Source organism: Pseudorasbora parva, chromosome 23 (assembly GCF_024679245.1).
Source record: "Pseudorasbora parva isolate DD20220531a chromosome 23, ASM2467924v1, whole genome shotgun sequence".
Taxonomy (NCBI): Eukaryota; Metazoa; Chordata; class Actinopteri; order Cypriniformes; family Gobionidae; genus Pseudorasbora; species Pseudorasbora parva.
The window spans coordinates 30,289,448-30,306,051 of record NC_090194.1 but is presented as its reverse complement, the minus strand read 5'-3'; the positions used below and the strand labels follow the sequence as shown (position 1 = coordinate 30,306,051).

Here is a 16,604-nt window from a genome sequence, read left to right as displayed (position 1 = left end):
GAACTCGGGAAAAGTTTGATTTTCCAGCTCGCTCCATTAGTGGTGAAGGAGTTGTCTGAAGCTCTACTCGGACGGTAACTGTTCCTCGTGGGGTCGGAAGGTATCGCCATCATTTAAGTTACAGGGGCTAAGGGTCCGTCTCCCACCACCCGCGTAAAAATCCCGACCGAGTTACCTACTGCTTGTGACAAACACCAAGGTTGTGTAGTAATAGCTGTCGGAATCCACATCTCTGAGTTTTCAAGAATATCACTTGAAAATTCACTGTTTAAATTATTTTTGACCACTGCAGAGCACCGTACTGTTGCGCTTTGCTGTTATTAGGATGCATTTCTAGACTTGTATTTCTTTAAAATGCTGGCAAATATTTACAAGAGCAATACATTTCATCACCGCTCAAACAAATTCAAGGCACGTAAACATTTGAATTGGGCCGTTATTTATAGCAGCTTTTAGTCTTATCATACTAAGCATATGCCATTTTATTTACAGAATAAAATCATGTTACAGACCACGTGAGCGGCGCGTACCCGATCACAAAACTCTCCCCTCCACCGTGAATAACACAATCACAATCCGAATGCACAAGTTTTAGGTTTTATCCTATGGTTTTATTACTGAGGTGGCCTGCACAAGTGCACATTTATTTCAACGGATTTGTGAGAAACAGGCGAAGGGTGCATGACATACGTCACGACCAAACGTTAGTGATAGGTTATGGCAGATCCAATGGTTTTAAACTTCAACAGAGTTTAAACTTCTGCCTTCGTGGAAGTAAACACTTGTCAATGGAGAGTGGCCAGACTCTCTGTACAAATGAAATGTAGACCAGGCTAGTACTGTTCATGCTCAACCTAGAATTAAGTGAAATTGTCCATTAAAAAAGGATGCTTTGACAAATTGCTTGTAATTATTGAAAATATTGACAAATTGCTTGTAAGGTGAAGTTTCTGCTTCCAATGTAAGCCTAATTAGTCTGATGCCTTTAGTTAAAAAGCACTCATATTGGATATTTCCAATATGGTCACAAATATAGCATGTATTCCTTAATAACAGCACTAATTATAATGCAGCATTTATGAACTTCTCTGTTTTGTTTAGGTACACAACCCTGTCCTATCGCGCTCCTGAAATGGTGAACCTGTACAACGGCAAAATCATCACCACTAAAGCAGATATCTGGGTAAGTGAATACGGCAAAGATATTACAGCCAATCAGACGATGTTTTAAAATCATTGTCTTTTCCTACGCTTTTAAAACTTATATTTTACCAGACTTATAGCAAGTTTGATAAATCAATGCCTAAATAGCTATTTGGTTTTTGGTTATATTGTAGTCAACAGAGGTGAAAGAAGAGATTACAAAATTTTTCACAATAACACCAAAATGTGTGTATATATATTTTTTTATAACGAATCGAGTGTCCAATCCAAATCCAAGTCTTCTGAGGAGACCCGAATGATGGCTTATGATGAACAGATTTACCATGCTGATGTGAGGCAAATATGTAAAGCGTATTGATGATTCTGCTGAAAGCGCGTTTTATAAATGCTATAGTATGATTATTCAAAGCATTTTAGATGGTTTATTCTTTATGGTTTATATGTATAGTGCAGAATATAATGTATAATGATGCAATGGGGGAATATTTTTATAATATAATATATATATGGGGGGGGGGGTATATAACAATACCATTTTTTACAGAACCGATCCAATCCGATATTAAAAATTGAGTTTCGGTCGATACCAATGCAGTTTTGTTTAAAAATTAAATGTCGAATTTCAATACCTCAGTGGGTTGAACTGATAATCACTCTTTTGTGAGTTAAACATAATCTACTAAATACGGACAACTGCATTATAAAAAAAAAAAAATTATAATATATATATATATATATATATATATATATATATATATATATATATATATATATATATATAAAACTAGATGGTGCGGATAAACTAGATTAGTGGATAATTCAGCAGCAGAAGTTATAAAATCACAAATGCTAAATAATTGTATAAAATCTAAACATTTAGTGGGAAAAAATAAATAAAAGAAAACCATGAAAGTGAACAAGTGTAGCTCTAAATCTGGTAAAATGTTACACATTGTTGTAAAATACATTCATGAATAAACAAGTAAATATATTTATAGAAATAGGGCCTATAGACTAAGAAATTACATTATTTTAAATGTATAGCGGATCTTTTTAATGAGGCAGCAGCATATTATAGATAGGGCAGAACAAGAAAGACTTATTAATCCTTCATAGTGCCACAAAGCACGTACCGTATGCACTTCCCGTGCGCAGGATGATCCGCTTGAAGCAACACAGAGTCACATCGAGCACCGCTCTGTCCGCATTGAAGTTCAAAACACAAAGGGAAGATATAATGACGCATGGTGTATCTATGCAATATTTTATTGAGCCGTTTCTTTTAACAGTTTAACATTTCAGTTACTGTATGTGAAGAACAATACAATATCTAGTCCAGTGTTGTGACCTAACAGACACCTGGGAGAAAGTAACACGATTTACAGCAATAAACTTCAGCAAGTCATTTTATGAGAAACCATAGACCGTTATCTACAGATCAAGCATAATAACAGGAACAATAAATCATCTTGGAGAGTTTCGTCGTGTTGACTGTTGTAACCGAACGCGACAGTTTGAAAGCTGAATGGAGAGTGACTGACAGCCGTAGCGGGCAGAAGTCACATCTGTGGTGACTAGCAAGTAGGGATGTCCCGATCAGGTTTTTTTGCCCTTGTGTCCGAGTCATTTGATTCTGAGTATCTGCCGATACCGAGTCCCGATCCGATACTTCTATAATACATAAAAAAAGTAGAGCGAAAAAAACAGGATGTTCCTTATTTTTTATTTTATTCACCTTATTTTAACACTCAACAACTCTAACAAACAGAGCACTTTTGTGAGGTAGCTTGAACAATCAAGTAATAAATAAACATAAATTCTTCACTTTTGGATTTTAGTGCAACAGTAAATATAAAAAAGTCCGGGACCGGAGTTGCGCAGAGCAGGAAGTACAATGGCGATATCAAAAGCGCACCCATACTCTCACAGACGCAGAACAATTAATTATGTTGGTGTGAAATAAACAGTTATGGAAATTAAATTAAATTACATCATCTGCTCCCAAAAATCCTGAAAAAAGTCTGTTAGTGCCTTAGTGACAACTTCACTCAGAGAAGCCGTCGATCTCAGCTGTCAATCATGACATCACACAGCCGTTTTTATAGCATCAAATAACTAAAACTAAACTTATGTAAAAACGAACTCTTGAAATGAAATCATCGTGATGATAACTGCCTACAATGACATAAACTAACTTTGGGGAAAAAAGGTAGAACATTTTTTCTTTATTCAATTTTTTTAGGTAGAAAATTGAATAAAGTAGGCTAATCAAATGTAAAATAGCTGCATATTTAACTGTTTAAAATAAACCAATCCTTACAAAAGCTATTCAATCAAGAGCAGTGAGTGATTCCTTATCTTTTGTTTGACATTAAACAGACAGAAAGACCTAATGGAGCCGCTGAGTCGTCTTTCTCGACTGTATAAAGTCCTCTTAAGGCATATTCAGACTATAGCCGCGTTTCCATTACCCTTCAAAATGCGCAAATTGAAATTGCGATTTGAAAATACGCCCAATGGAAACGCGGCAATTTCGCAAAAACTCCCATATATCACAAAAAAGTTTTTAACGCTCTCATGAGGTGGTTTTTCAGGCAATTCGAAAAAGGACATTTTCGCAAAACTGCAATGGAAACGTTTTTTTCGCATTTACATGTCACCTGTTGCCATGACGCATTGCTGCAACATAGGGCCAATATACCCGGGGGATGACGGTGAAATGACTGCTCATATTCGAACATACAGCAGCACTCGCATGAACTGAACAAAGTTTACACAGATAGACCGTTTTGCCCAAGTTTTTCTTTTATTAGCGCTGTTGTAATGCATCACTGAGGAGCCAGTACGTCTATCCATCTACAGAAACATACATAAAGCATTATTTTCAAGTTACAACCCATAGCCTACTATTGATGCGTCATCAGATGTGAGATGAACCGAGGTTTATGTGTGCACCTTTTACACGGCACCCCTGCTCACTTCACCCCAGAATATACATATCCGAGTCCTGATCGGGATGGAACGTCCGATTCCGATCAAGTCTGAAATCACATGATCGGGCCCGATTTCCGATCACGTGATCGGATCGGGACATCCCTACTAGCAAGGGTTTATGATGTCACCAACCTGGGAAGAAGCTTGTTGTAGACCTAACCGGCTGTTTTTTTTAGGCAATAAACTGCCATAATTTTAAAAGATAATATCTCCATTTGCATTGAACTTTCAGCGCTGTAACTTTGCAGATGCTGTTTATGCTCAAGCAGCAACATTACAAACTAACTAAAGTTAAAAAAGTAAAATCGCATGCAACCACCCCTTTAACAATAACACGGAATATTATCCACACAGTATTGGATTTGGCTCGGCACTGTCTGACCAGTACCCGATCTGGCAAATAATGGCGGATCGGAGTCGATACCGACACTGAGCATCCCTAATAATAAATATATTATTTTACGAATAATAAAAAAGTAAAAAAAAAAAAAAAACTGAAATCTATCATGAACCTGAAAGATTTCTGTGCCTCCATTGAAAGTCTATTCACCCAAAGTATTTTGGATCTCTCAGACTTCTTTCAAAATATTTTCAGATGATCAAGAGTCTTACTGATTTGGAACAACATGAAGATAAGTACCTAAGACAGAACTCATTTTGGATAAAATATCCCTTTAAATGATACAAAGGGAAATAAATCGAATGTGACACAGATTGGTGGAATATGACATTTTTGAAAGCCATTCAATAAGAGTATTCTGGTCTTAATAAATTATAAAAATCCTGGAAGTGGATTTTTTTTTTTTAAACTAGACTGATTTGACTTAAAGGAACAGAAGTCATATGTGATGTTTAAATAGGGCTAATTCAAGGCTTTTATTACATAATGACCCCAATCAAGTATCATTTTCCTGTACTGTGCATTGACGTGTTTTTTTTTTTTGTTCTTTCAGGCGATGGGCTGTCTGCTCTATAAACTCTGTTTCTTCACATTGCCCTTCGGTGAGAGTCAGGTGGCCATTTGTGATGGCAACTTCACTATCCCAGACAATTCCCGCTACTCACAGGACATGCACCGTCTCATCCGTAAGTTTCTGCCTGTCCCTGCTCGGGTGTCACACGAGGTGTTTCTCCGTCTCGCCACCGGCTCAGTATGGCTGTGGGTCTCACTTCAGTTCAGGCAAAAAAAATGTTGTCATCATTTATTCACCCTCAAGTCCTTTCTTTCTTCTGTGGAACACAAATGGGGAATGTTTTGAAGAAAATCCTATTCATAAATCAAAGGATATGGAATTAGAAAACTTTAAAATGACAAAACATTCACTGTGACTATGGTTAATATGATACCATATTTAGAATCATAAGTTATAAAGTAGCTTTGTGTGAAGGACTTGTAAGTCACAAAATGTAAGTCAGAATGCACAAAATATCTTCCCTTCTGGCAACGTTGTTGTCAGTTTTGTAAGTCAGAATGCACAAAATATCTTCCCTTCTGGCAACATTGTTGTCAGTGTTGTTTATTTAGGAGATATGCAAAAAATAATGGTGTTTGGCTTGAAATGGTGTTTACACAGCATTTTGTTGACAGTCCATTTTATTAAAGTTAAATACAGGAACAGTACACACACACACACACACACACACACACACACACACACACACACACACACACACACACACAAATCTGTTATCATTTACTCACCCCATGTTGTTCCAAACCTGTATGACTTACTTTCTTCTGCTAAACATAAAATAATATATTTGAAACAATATTGGTAACCAAAAAAATTTGCATTCCATTGAATTCCATTTTATTTTTGGTCCACGCAATGAAAGTCAGTGGGACCCAGATAAAAAAGCAACATGTACATAATGGAAACATGAGGATAAGTAAATTACATCAGAATTAAAGGAGTGATGAATTGAGAAATAAACTTTCCTTTGAGCTTTGGATATATAAGGTCATGGTAATATAAGAATATCCAGTAGGTTTCAGAGCTGAAAACTTTTAGTCAAAGAAAAGATTTTATAGACACCATGCCCAGAAAACGATCGTGTGCCACATTGTGACGTCATCTGTTGTGAAACACCGCCTCTACAGAATAATAAGCATGTCTAAATCAGTAGCTCCACCCACCGACTCGTGGAGCTCGTTCGAATCACGCTAACCAGCAGCAATAAACATGCCGAAGATAGCAAGATATTTCGCTATTCCTGGTTGTGGAAGAACACAGTCGCTGCATAAGCTTCCTTCAGATCCTAATATTAGGAATGTGTGATACTTCATTTATTTTTATTGAAGTTCCAGCTCACGTGGGGAAGACATGTACACGTGTTTGCTTCATTTCACTGCGGAATCATTTGTAAACAAGTCTCAGGTCGAGCTGGATTTGCAGACATATTGAGATTAAAACACAATGCCGTGTCTTCTATATTGGATCCGACAGGAATGGTGCAACACACTTGTGTGAGTAAAACGTCTTTTTTATATTTAATAGAAGTCCCAGGTCTATGCGTTTTCCAGACAGGCTACCAAAACGGTAAGCCCGTTGGCAGGCTGCTGAATCTCAAATAGTGAAATAATATATTCCTTTCTTTATCTGGGCGTGTGCGCTTATATCCACCGATCGGGGGGCCAAGTAATAAAAAAAAATTATTCCAATCAATCGCGGGTGGATGAGAAATAAATCATTGTGTTTGTTTGATAAAGACGTTTACGGCGCGTTGAGAGAATCATTCTGGTTGTTGCTTTCAAAACATGTGAACTGACAGGTTCTCACACAAACCTATCACTTTTGTGGATTTGTTTACTTTTAGGCAAGGCAAGGCAAGTTTATTTATATAGCACATTTCATACACAATGGCAATTCAAAGTGCTTTACATAGAAAGGAATTAAAATAGGGCTAAAAAATGCATAAGAAAAAGAATACAATGTAAAGAGAATTAAAAGTAATAAAATGATGATAACCAAAGAAAAGAACAGGTAAACTAAAACAGTTATAAAAAATAAAAAAAAGTCAATTAGGATGTTGGCAATCGTAATCCTCATTTACTTTTATTTAGGGGTGACCCCGAATAGTCGAAGATTCAATGCATCGATATGCGGAGCCTGATTCAAACACCGATCTCACGGTCGAATCTTCGCAGGTGTTATGAAACGAGGATCATACCATTTTGGCAATATGGGGATGCTCAATATTTTAAAGACGTGTCGCGGCGCTGAGCTGATCATCGGCGTGCGACCCCTTTAAGGTCGCTGAGCTTCGCACCGCGCCTTTAAAATTAGAACACGTTCAATGAGTGTACACACACTGGCGGCAGCATTCAGCGCCTGTCCTCGGGCACTCAGGAAATTGTTTAAAATCCTGCTGCACCACAGAGCGCTTTCGTGCAGCTCACCTGTCAGTCAATTCAAAATTGAGCTCGCGTGTATATAATGTACGCGTCAGGTGGCGGTGCGAGTGAGATCCTGAGGCGCCAGGGGCTGAGCTTCACGTACGTCTTCACCCGCTTTAGGCACAAGCGGCTTAAGAACGTGCAGTAAACGTACTCAAAGTGTTCTTTTCCTCTCTAGGCAGGTACTTTTTTTAGGTTTATTTATCAAAATGTTCTTTTATATATTTGTGTGATGTTCTGTATTTCGATCGTGGCTTTAACATGTTATGAGAAAACTGTTTATGAATGTTTATCCACCACATTACCTTTTAGGCTATTTAAACCTAAATAAGAAAGCCATTGTCAGTTCGTCTGTCAGTTGGCAGGCAGTTTTAGTCCCTTTATTAAAAGTTGTTGCTGTGTGCAGTGTGTAAAGGAAAATAAAAATAGTTTTACCCTTCTGCTGACAGTGTCGTGCCCCTCCCAACCCATTCACACACACAGATGATTCGACTATCAGTCGACCATAGAGAGATTCAACAATTCTGATTCGATTGTCTAAATCCTTAGTCGAGGACAGCCCTACTTTTATTACAAGGAAAAGATTGGTGAGGATTAAAAAAAAAAAAAAACGTTTTGTGAATGTACGAATGGGTTTGAACCACTTGTGGGTGAGTAAATGATGAGTTTTTGGATGAACCGTTCCTTCATCTTGTTCTATGCTATACCAGACATCCACTCTCCCCCTTTTTTTCTGTTTCACGTTGTGACACTCTCTTTCTCCCACTCTCCCTCCTCTTTTCTTCTCTCTTTGGTGGTGATTTTTATCAGGGTACATGCTGGAACCAGACCCTGATAAGAGGCCTGACATTTATCAGGTGTCCTACTTTGCTTTCAAACTGGCCCGGCGGGACTGCCCTGTCCAAAACGTCAAGGTTAGTTTCTTTCCTTTCTCTCCTCTAGGGTCACTCTCAGCCTGTTGTTGGGTCAGCACTTTTACCTCTGGGATCAACTGTTGGATTGCGTCTTTGCGTGCGTCAGCCTTCAGGAATGCCTGAAATCATCATAAAAACAAAACTAATCTGAAATATTTCCCCCTAGAATTCTCCTATTCCTGCTAAACTTCCTGAGCCAATCAGAGCGAGTGAAGCAGCTGCAAAAAAGAGCCAAACACAGACCAAGACGAGGTACGTGTCTAGAGGCTACAAAATGCTGTATGGTTGGTAATTTGACCTGACCTGTTTTTGTCCTGTAGACTTACAGACCCAATTCCCACCACTGAAACCTCAATCACCCCACGCCAGCGGCCCAAAGCAGCGCAATCCCAGTCTCAGGCACTTGGAGGCATCCTGCCCATCCAGCCTTCTGCCCTGACCCCACGCAAGAGAGCCAACTTGCCCGCCGGAGCTGCCCAGCCAATAGGTACAAGTATGATTAAATATTCATCACAGTTCTCTGTATATTAGCAGAAAATAAGCTTAAGGCAAACTATAATTTTACATAGCATAAATTCCCATTTGCAAAATACTTAACATTCAGAACGAGAGGATGGGGTAATGTTGAGAAAGACATTTTGCATAAACCGTTGAGGCATGGACACCACTAGACCCCTGAAGGTGTGCTGTGGTATCTGGCACCAACATTTGAGCGCCTGGTCCTTTAATGTGGCCTTCCGATTAGCTCAAGAACAGTACATACAGAGCTTCATGGAATCGGTTTTCATGGCTGAGAAGCTGCATCCAAGCCTTAATCACCAAGTGCAATACAAAGCGTCGGATGAAGTGTTGTAAAGCAAGACACCACTGGACTCTAGAGCAGTGGAGACTCGTTTACTGGAGTGAATCACGCTTCTATGACTGGCAATCTGATGGACGAGTCTGTGTTTGGTGGTTGCCAGGAGAACTTGCTTGACTGCATTGTGCCAAGTGTAAAGTTTGGTCAAGTGGGGTTGTTTTTCCGGGGTTGGGCTTGACCCTTTAGTTCCAGTGAAAGGAACTCTTAGAGGTAAGTATTTAACACACTTAATTTAATAGTTTGTAGAAAAGCCTTTGTTAGTGATTACAGCTTCTAGACGCCTCTTGTATGGAGAGACCAGTCGTCTGCATTGTTCAGGAGTGATTCTGGCCCATTCTTCCACACAAATGGTCTTTAAATCTTGAAGGTTCCTTGGGCTTCTTTTATGAACTTTGATCTTCAGTTCTCTCCATAGATTTTCTATGGGATTTAGGTCAGGTGATTAACTGGGCCATTCAAGCAACTTGATTTTCTTTCTTTGAAACCACTTCATTGTTTCCTTGGCCTTGTGTTTGGGATCATTGTCTTGCCGAAATGTCCACCCTCTTTTCATTTTCAGCTTTCTGGTAGATGGCAGCAGATTTTTATCCAGAATGTCCCAGTACATTTCTCCATTCATCATGCCTTTAATAATATGAAGTCTGCCAGTACCCCTTGCTGAAAAGCAGCCCCAAACCATAATGCTTCCACCCCCAAACTTAACTGTTGGTATGGTGTTCTTGAGGTGACTAAACATGGTGTGTAGAATGACTGCCAAAAAGTTCAATTTTGCTTTCATCTGACCATACTATACTCTCCCAATAATCCACAGGCTTCTTCGAATGGTATTTTGCAAAATTTAACCGAGCTTTAACATGATTTTTGTTCAGCAATGGAGTCTTGCGTGGTGAGTGTGCATGGCTACCATGGCGGTTCAGTGCATTGCTTATAGTTTTCTTTGAATCAGCAGTACCTGCTGATGCAAGGTCTTCCTGAAGTTCTGCCCGAGTGGCTCTCGGCTCTTGGATAACTCTCCTGATTATTCTTTGGACTCATCGGACAGGGATCTTACGTGGAGCACCTGATCGTGGCCGGTTTATGGCGAACTGATGCTCTTTCCATTTCTGGATAATGGCCCCCACAGTGCTCACAGGAACATTCAGCATTCTGGAAATGCGCCTATAACAATTCCCATCAAAATGCTTTTCAACGATAAGATTACGAAGATCTTGAGAGAGTTCTTTGCTTTTACCCATCATGGAATCTTTCCCGTGTGCCTCCTGGGTAATGAGAAGCCTTTATATGCCATCAATTAGGCCTAAATCAGCTGATATCAATTAGTACTGATAGGGGCAGGGTTTCTCTGTCAATACTGACAGATTTCAGATGATCTCCTGGCTTTCTATGCCATTTTGCACCTTATCTTCATGTGTTCAATACTTATTCCAATGTTATTTCACTTTATTTATTATGACTCAACTTGTATACTTAAATGTTATGATTTCTTCGTATGAATTTAATATTTGGCTTGATGGCTGCATCTGGTGGAAATTTTGTGTCAATAGCCCACTTAGAAATCCCCTTACTGATAAAAATGCTGATGTGTCAAATACTTTTTTCCCCCGCTGTATAATAATATAATATAATATAATATTATTTTTTATTTATCTTAATAAGAATATATCAAAATACATTTATTGCCATATATACCGAAATGCACCACATCCACTAATTGTTCTGTGTGTGTTTCCCAGCTGTCAGTGTGAACTTGGCTCAGCCGGCTGCAGCACTTCAGTCTCAAAAAGCCCAGGTGTCTCCAGCCCCTCAGCAGAAAACAGTGAGTGTCCTTCACTCTGTCTTAATTTCAATGCCTAGCTCTTTTAATTGTATAATCTATTAGAGAGGTATGTAATGTAATTACAAATAACAAGAGTGCAGGTTAACAGGGAACTGAGATAAAATAACAGAAAAGTAGCCATATAATGCTATATAGTTATATTTTAATTTTGTTACATGGAATGTGCATCTAATGTCAACAAATATGACTTTAAAAAAATACTGATTTCCAAAAGGTTTTGTGAACATTATTTCCATCCTTTATTGGTATGACAAATGGCCCTGTCTCAAACTCACGTTATTGATTGTAAGAGATCGCAGAGATGCCAATTTTATTGCATGTATTCTCTAATGTGTATTGGTTTGACGTTCTATAAAAGCAGTAGAAAGTAGTTAAGTCTGGATAAAAAGAAATGAGGCAGTCAGGTAGCTCTACATGAAGTCTTTCTTTGGTATCACATCTTGTAATCCATTTCAATGTCTATTCCAGCCTGTAGATTGCATGTATTATATGAAACTGGCAGTCTGGGGTGTGAAGGTCACATTTGCAGTTTGCATCATGGTATAGTTGTCTGGTGCCTGTCTGTGTGACAGCCCGTGCAGCCGATCCCCATCACAGCTGCAGTAGGAGGAGTGGGTGTTCCAGTAACCGCTGGCAGTCCTGCACCTCAGAAAGTGGTAGCCACTCCTCCTCCATCCAGCCCTGCCCCGCCCACCGCACCTGCACGGAGCGCCCGTCGCAAGCAGGCGTCAGCGGCACAGCAGCAGCTGGGGTCCGTCCAGCCCGCTACTACTCAGCCGGCTGGCGCACCGCCTCCAGCACAGGCAGAGCCTACGGCAGTGCCGCCCACTGTCCAACAGCCAGCGCCTCAATCCCAGATCAGCCCAGAGAATGCAGAGGAGAGGGTAATCACCTCCATCCTGTGCATGCTGCTCTGTCCCGTGTGCTTCAAAGTGCTGGCGCCTCATCACCCATTGTGTTGCATCCATCCATCCTTGGTTTATTTTGGATCAGCGTTGATGGTTTTGATTGTTTGTTTGTGTGAGGGATGTTTTCTTGTTTTGGTTTATTTTCTCTGAAACGTGTCCGAAAAGACTCTGACAGACAATGTTTTGATGAAAGTAAGATAAAATTAAATGTTTTTGTATGCTTCGTTTACACTACATTCAAATGATAAAATGATCTCAATTTGTTCAGACAGTGCAGTAAATATCCTGTGTAATTAGATCAGTTGGTTTATAAATTACTTAAAGGGATAGTTCACCCAAAAATTTAAATGTGATGTTTATCTGCTTACCCCCAGGGCATTGAAGATGTAGATGTGTTTGTTTCTTCAGTAGAACACAAATTAAGATTTTTAACTCCAAGCGTTGATTGTATAATGCATGAGAGCCACTATAAGAGAGAAAAAACACACAGACATACAAATCCATATTAAACCCTGTGGCTCGTGGCAATACATTGATGTCTTAAGACACAAAACAATCGGTTTCTTTGAGAAATTTTTGTGAGTTTTTACCTCATATCAGACGATTCTCATCTAGTATTTCCAACGGCATTACTTCCATCGAGTTAGGTCAAAAAAACAGTGCGATCATATATATGCCTCCACTCTAGTTTTGGTTTTTATAGAAATATTTTTTTTTTAATTCAGGTGGATAATCATAACAGTCGCTTAAATTCCATCAGCTCATCTAGTATGAGCTGTCCGAAGCAGTGATCATCACCTGACGAGAAGACATGTTAGTGGACAAGATTGTGGCGGATGATTCGTTGTGCAGCAGAAACGCTAGACGTAGCTATATTTTAAAGGCCCACTGAAGTGCCTTGAAACGCGCCGCATTATTCAATGTGTTGACGTGATTTCCCCTGAAACGGCTCCAGCTGTTAGCAGCTCCTCCCCTTTTTTGAAACGGCCAATAGTGTTTCGTTAATATACAGTTTGACTAGAGCGCAAGAGCGGACCTTTCTGTTTGGTAAAGCCAGTTTCCTCTAACACTGTTTACCATCATAATCTCCTCCATATCGCTTGAAATGCTGCATTATGTGTTCAAATGGGTCGATATGTTTGTTGTCTGCGCGGACTCGCGCATATGATCCCTGCTGCGCTCGTGTCTGTAGTCTAAATTTGTGTGTGCTGCTGCTGCGGTGTGTAAAACTAACGTGAAAACAGACTTTATTCGCCTCAAATGAAAGCATATTTACACTGAATCGTTTCCTATCACATATATAGTGTGCTCTGTGCCTTTCCTCATGTAGAAATTAGTAAATGTGTATTAACTGACCGATTTCAGCTTTAGCAGTGTAGGGGGCGGGCTTTAGATTCTAGAGCGCATTCTGATTGGACAGAAGATTTGACGAGAAAGTGAAGTCTGTGATGTCACCGTCGTGATTCTGACCATCTGAGATTCGTTTTAGCGGAAGTGGGAGACTAAATTTTGAATGCTTATATCTCCTAAATGCAAATTTTGTCAAAGTTTTGGAACACACCAGTTTATTCATAATTTTACTTCTAACACAGTCATACTAAAAGCTAAAAAAAATACATTTTGATTTCAGTGGACCTTTAAAGCTACCCTGTGTAACTTTTTTAGTTTATTCTTAGCTTAAAACACTTAGGTCTTTCAAAAATATGTGCTCATTAATTTATATTTACTTCTTTTAATTAATAAAGTATTCTCGTAAGTTTATGCCATTGAAAATGCATACGGGTGAGGGGTTCGAATGCCGGTTGCCATGTTGCCCCTCCATCTTGAAAGTACATTAGTCAAAGAGGGACACACCCATAAATTCAAGCTTCACCTTTCGTGTTTTAACACTCGATGGCACTCATGGATGAGGTCTAACTGGAAGCCATGTTAATCTTGGACTAAATCGGCCACCGTAGGAGTTAAAACTAAATCGGAATTGAGAGGAACAGAAACTATTATTCACTGGATGGTCATATACCTTTTCACCGCTAGATGGGGGAAAATATCACACAGTGTATCTTTAAACTGCACGTTCAGCACCACCGCTCCCTAATCACAGAGTATACACGCATGATGTGAAATATAAAGTGAAAGTAATTGGGAAAGCGCATTCAAATGTGATTTTAATGTTACCGCTGTTTGAAAGCGATCCCTGAGGCACGCAAATATCTCCCAATATGAAAACTATATATTTGTAACCATCTCTTAGCTCTACATCATGCTTCAAGAAAAAAAATGGTCTCTCTTTGCATTTTGAATATTGAGCTTTGATTATGGTTATTGTTTGCACTTAATATCTATGATCAACATGTATAAAGGTCAAACAGTTACCAGGTCAAATTTTCTTTGATTTCCTAAAAATACTATATATATATATATATATATATATATATATATATATATATATATATATATATATATATATATATATATATATATATATATATATATATATATATATATATATACATACACATACTCACATACACACACACACACATACACACACACACACACACACACAGGTTCCTCATTAGTGCCTATGTGGATCAGTCGAATGAGGCATCTATGTAAATGTATATATATATGTATATATGTAATATCTATACAAATAGCTATCTACATAATATATATGATTGCGCTGGGTTTTTGACCTTACTCAAAGGATCATTGTCATACTGAAAGACCCAGCCATGTTTCAGCCCTTGTTGATGGAAGGAGGTTTTGACTCAATCTCACAATGCATGGCCCCATTCAATCTTTCCTATACACTGATCAGTTGTCCTGGTCTCTTTGCAGAAAAACAGCCCCTCTGTTTTTCCACCCCCGTGCTTCACAGTAGGTGTGGTGCAACTCGGCATTCTTTCTCCTCCAAAACACAACAAGTTGAGTTTTTACCAAAAAATGATATTTTGATTTCATCTGACCATATGAAATTCTGCCAATCCTCTTCCGGATCATCTAAATGCTCTCTGGCAAACTTCAGATGAGCCTGGACAAGTACTGGCTTAAGCAGGGGGACACGTCTGCCACTGCTGGATTTGAGTCCCTGGTGGCATAGTATGTTACTGATGGTAGCTTTTGTTACTTTGGTCACAGCTCTCTGCAGGTCATTCACTCGGTCCCCCTGTGTGGTTCTGGGTTTTTTGCTCACCATTCTTGTGATCATTTTGACCCCGCGGGTTGAGATCTTGCATGGAGCCCCAGATCAAGGGAGATTGTACCGTAATGCCGTTGAGAATACTAGATGAGATCCAACTTGTATTTGAGTGTAAATTTGGGTTGGGTTGGGTTTACAAAAATCAAACTGCAAACAAGTGATGATTTTGAGTGTGAAATGCCACAAAAAAGAGTTTTACTGCCTGTCTGAACAGTTTACATAGAACAAGTCATCAGTTTGTATTTTTATTTTGTATCTGTACTCTGTACTCTGTAATCTGTACACTTTTTTTTTATTCATGCCACTTCCCTTCATTTAAATTTAATTTGTATTTAAATTCACTCATTTCTCTGTATTTCAGTTATCAGTTGCTTCATCCTCTTGTTTTCTTCATCTCCCCAGCCTGTGGCCCCTGGCCTGTCTCAGACTCCTCCCTCGTCCCCAAGGGCGGCCCAGAAGGCGGGGCACAGACGCATCCAGAGTGATGTCACCCACAGTGCTATGTTCGGAGTGCCGGTCAGCCAGTCCACTCAGCAGCTGCAGGCGGCCACAGCAGAAGCCAGCCTTAATAAGTCAAAGTGAGTATTCAAACCTGTAAAAATATTGAATTTAAGCCCATTGCGATGTGACGCTGCCGTTATACAGCCAGCTTAACCGAGAAGAAATGTTCTGTCAACCTTGGACATACTTCAACTAATATATGAACACTTCTTTCATTGTTCGGGCACAATTAGGTCAGCCAGCACCACCCCTTCCAACTCTCCTCAGTCCTCTCAGCAGAGTGTGTACCAGCCTGCCCAGCAAGGCAGCGTTTCTGTCCCCCAAGCTCCTGCCTCAGCCGCTAGCCTGACAAGCCCCCAGGACCAGCCTACCTGGAATCCCTTCGGTGACGACAATTTTTCCAAACTCACGGCTGAGGACCTACTCAACAAAGACTTCACCAAGCTAGCTGATGGTAACTTTGTTTGTTCAAACACACTGCAGAATGCAGCTATAAGTGTATTAAAGGCTATGTTTACATCAATCCGGATTCATCGAAATCCACTCTCCGTCCACACCAGTTTTTTGTACACACTGAAATGTCACAATCTGCCCAAATCATGTTTGGTGTGTATGCGTAAAATGTAAGAAGTCTCATAGACATGATAAAAAAAGACCAAACTTAAATTTCTTAAGATAATTTTATTGGCAAAATATCCCACCACTTACTCGTTCTCCAGTTTGTACCATAGACTGTAAGAAAACAATGCACATTCACTCTCTTCCATTATAGAAAAGCCCCCAATGTCCTGATATGGTGCTGACTACATCCCTGATTCTGGACTTGAG

The 16,604-nt window shown here is 39.4% G+C and overlaps 1 protein-coding gene across 5 annotated transcripts in view; it reads left to right on the top strand.

Annotated features, from left to right (window-relative positions):
• Window positions 1-16,604, top strand: part of aak1b (AP2 associated kinase 1b) — a 64,307-nt gene that overhangs the window by 20,613 nt on the left and 27,090 nt on the right. For 4 of the 5 annotated variants that reach the window (XM_067434198.1, XM_067434197.1, XM_067434196.1 and 1 more), the window contains exons 6-14: window positions 1,102-1,183; window positions 5,112-5,244; window positions 8,366-8,469; window positions 8,636-8,721; window positions 8,790-8,956; window positions 11,062-11,144; window positions 11,738-12,049; window positions 15,678-15,853; window positions 16,010-16,230. In XM_067434198.1, coding sequence (XP_067290299.1) covers window positions 1,102-1,183; window positions 5,112-5,244; window positions 8,366-8,469; window positions 8,636-8,721; window positions 8,790-8,956; window positions 11,062-11,144; window positions 11,738-12,049; window positions 15,678-15,853; window positions 16,010-16,230 — 1,364 coding nt within the window. The remainder of the gene's footprint in view (window positions 1-1,101; window positions 1,184-5,111; window positions 5,245-8,365; window positions 8,470-8,635; window positions 8,722-8,789; window positions 8,957-11,061; window positions 11,145-11,737; window positions 12,050-15,677; window positions 15,854-16,009; window positions 16,231-16,604) is intronic. The other variant, XM_067434199.1, reaches the window with a different exon arrangement.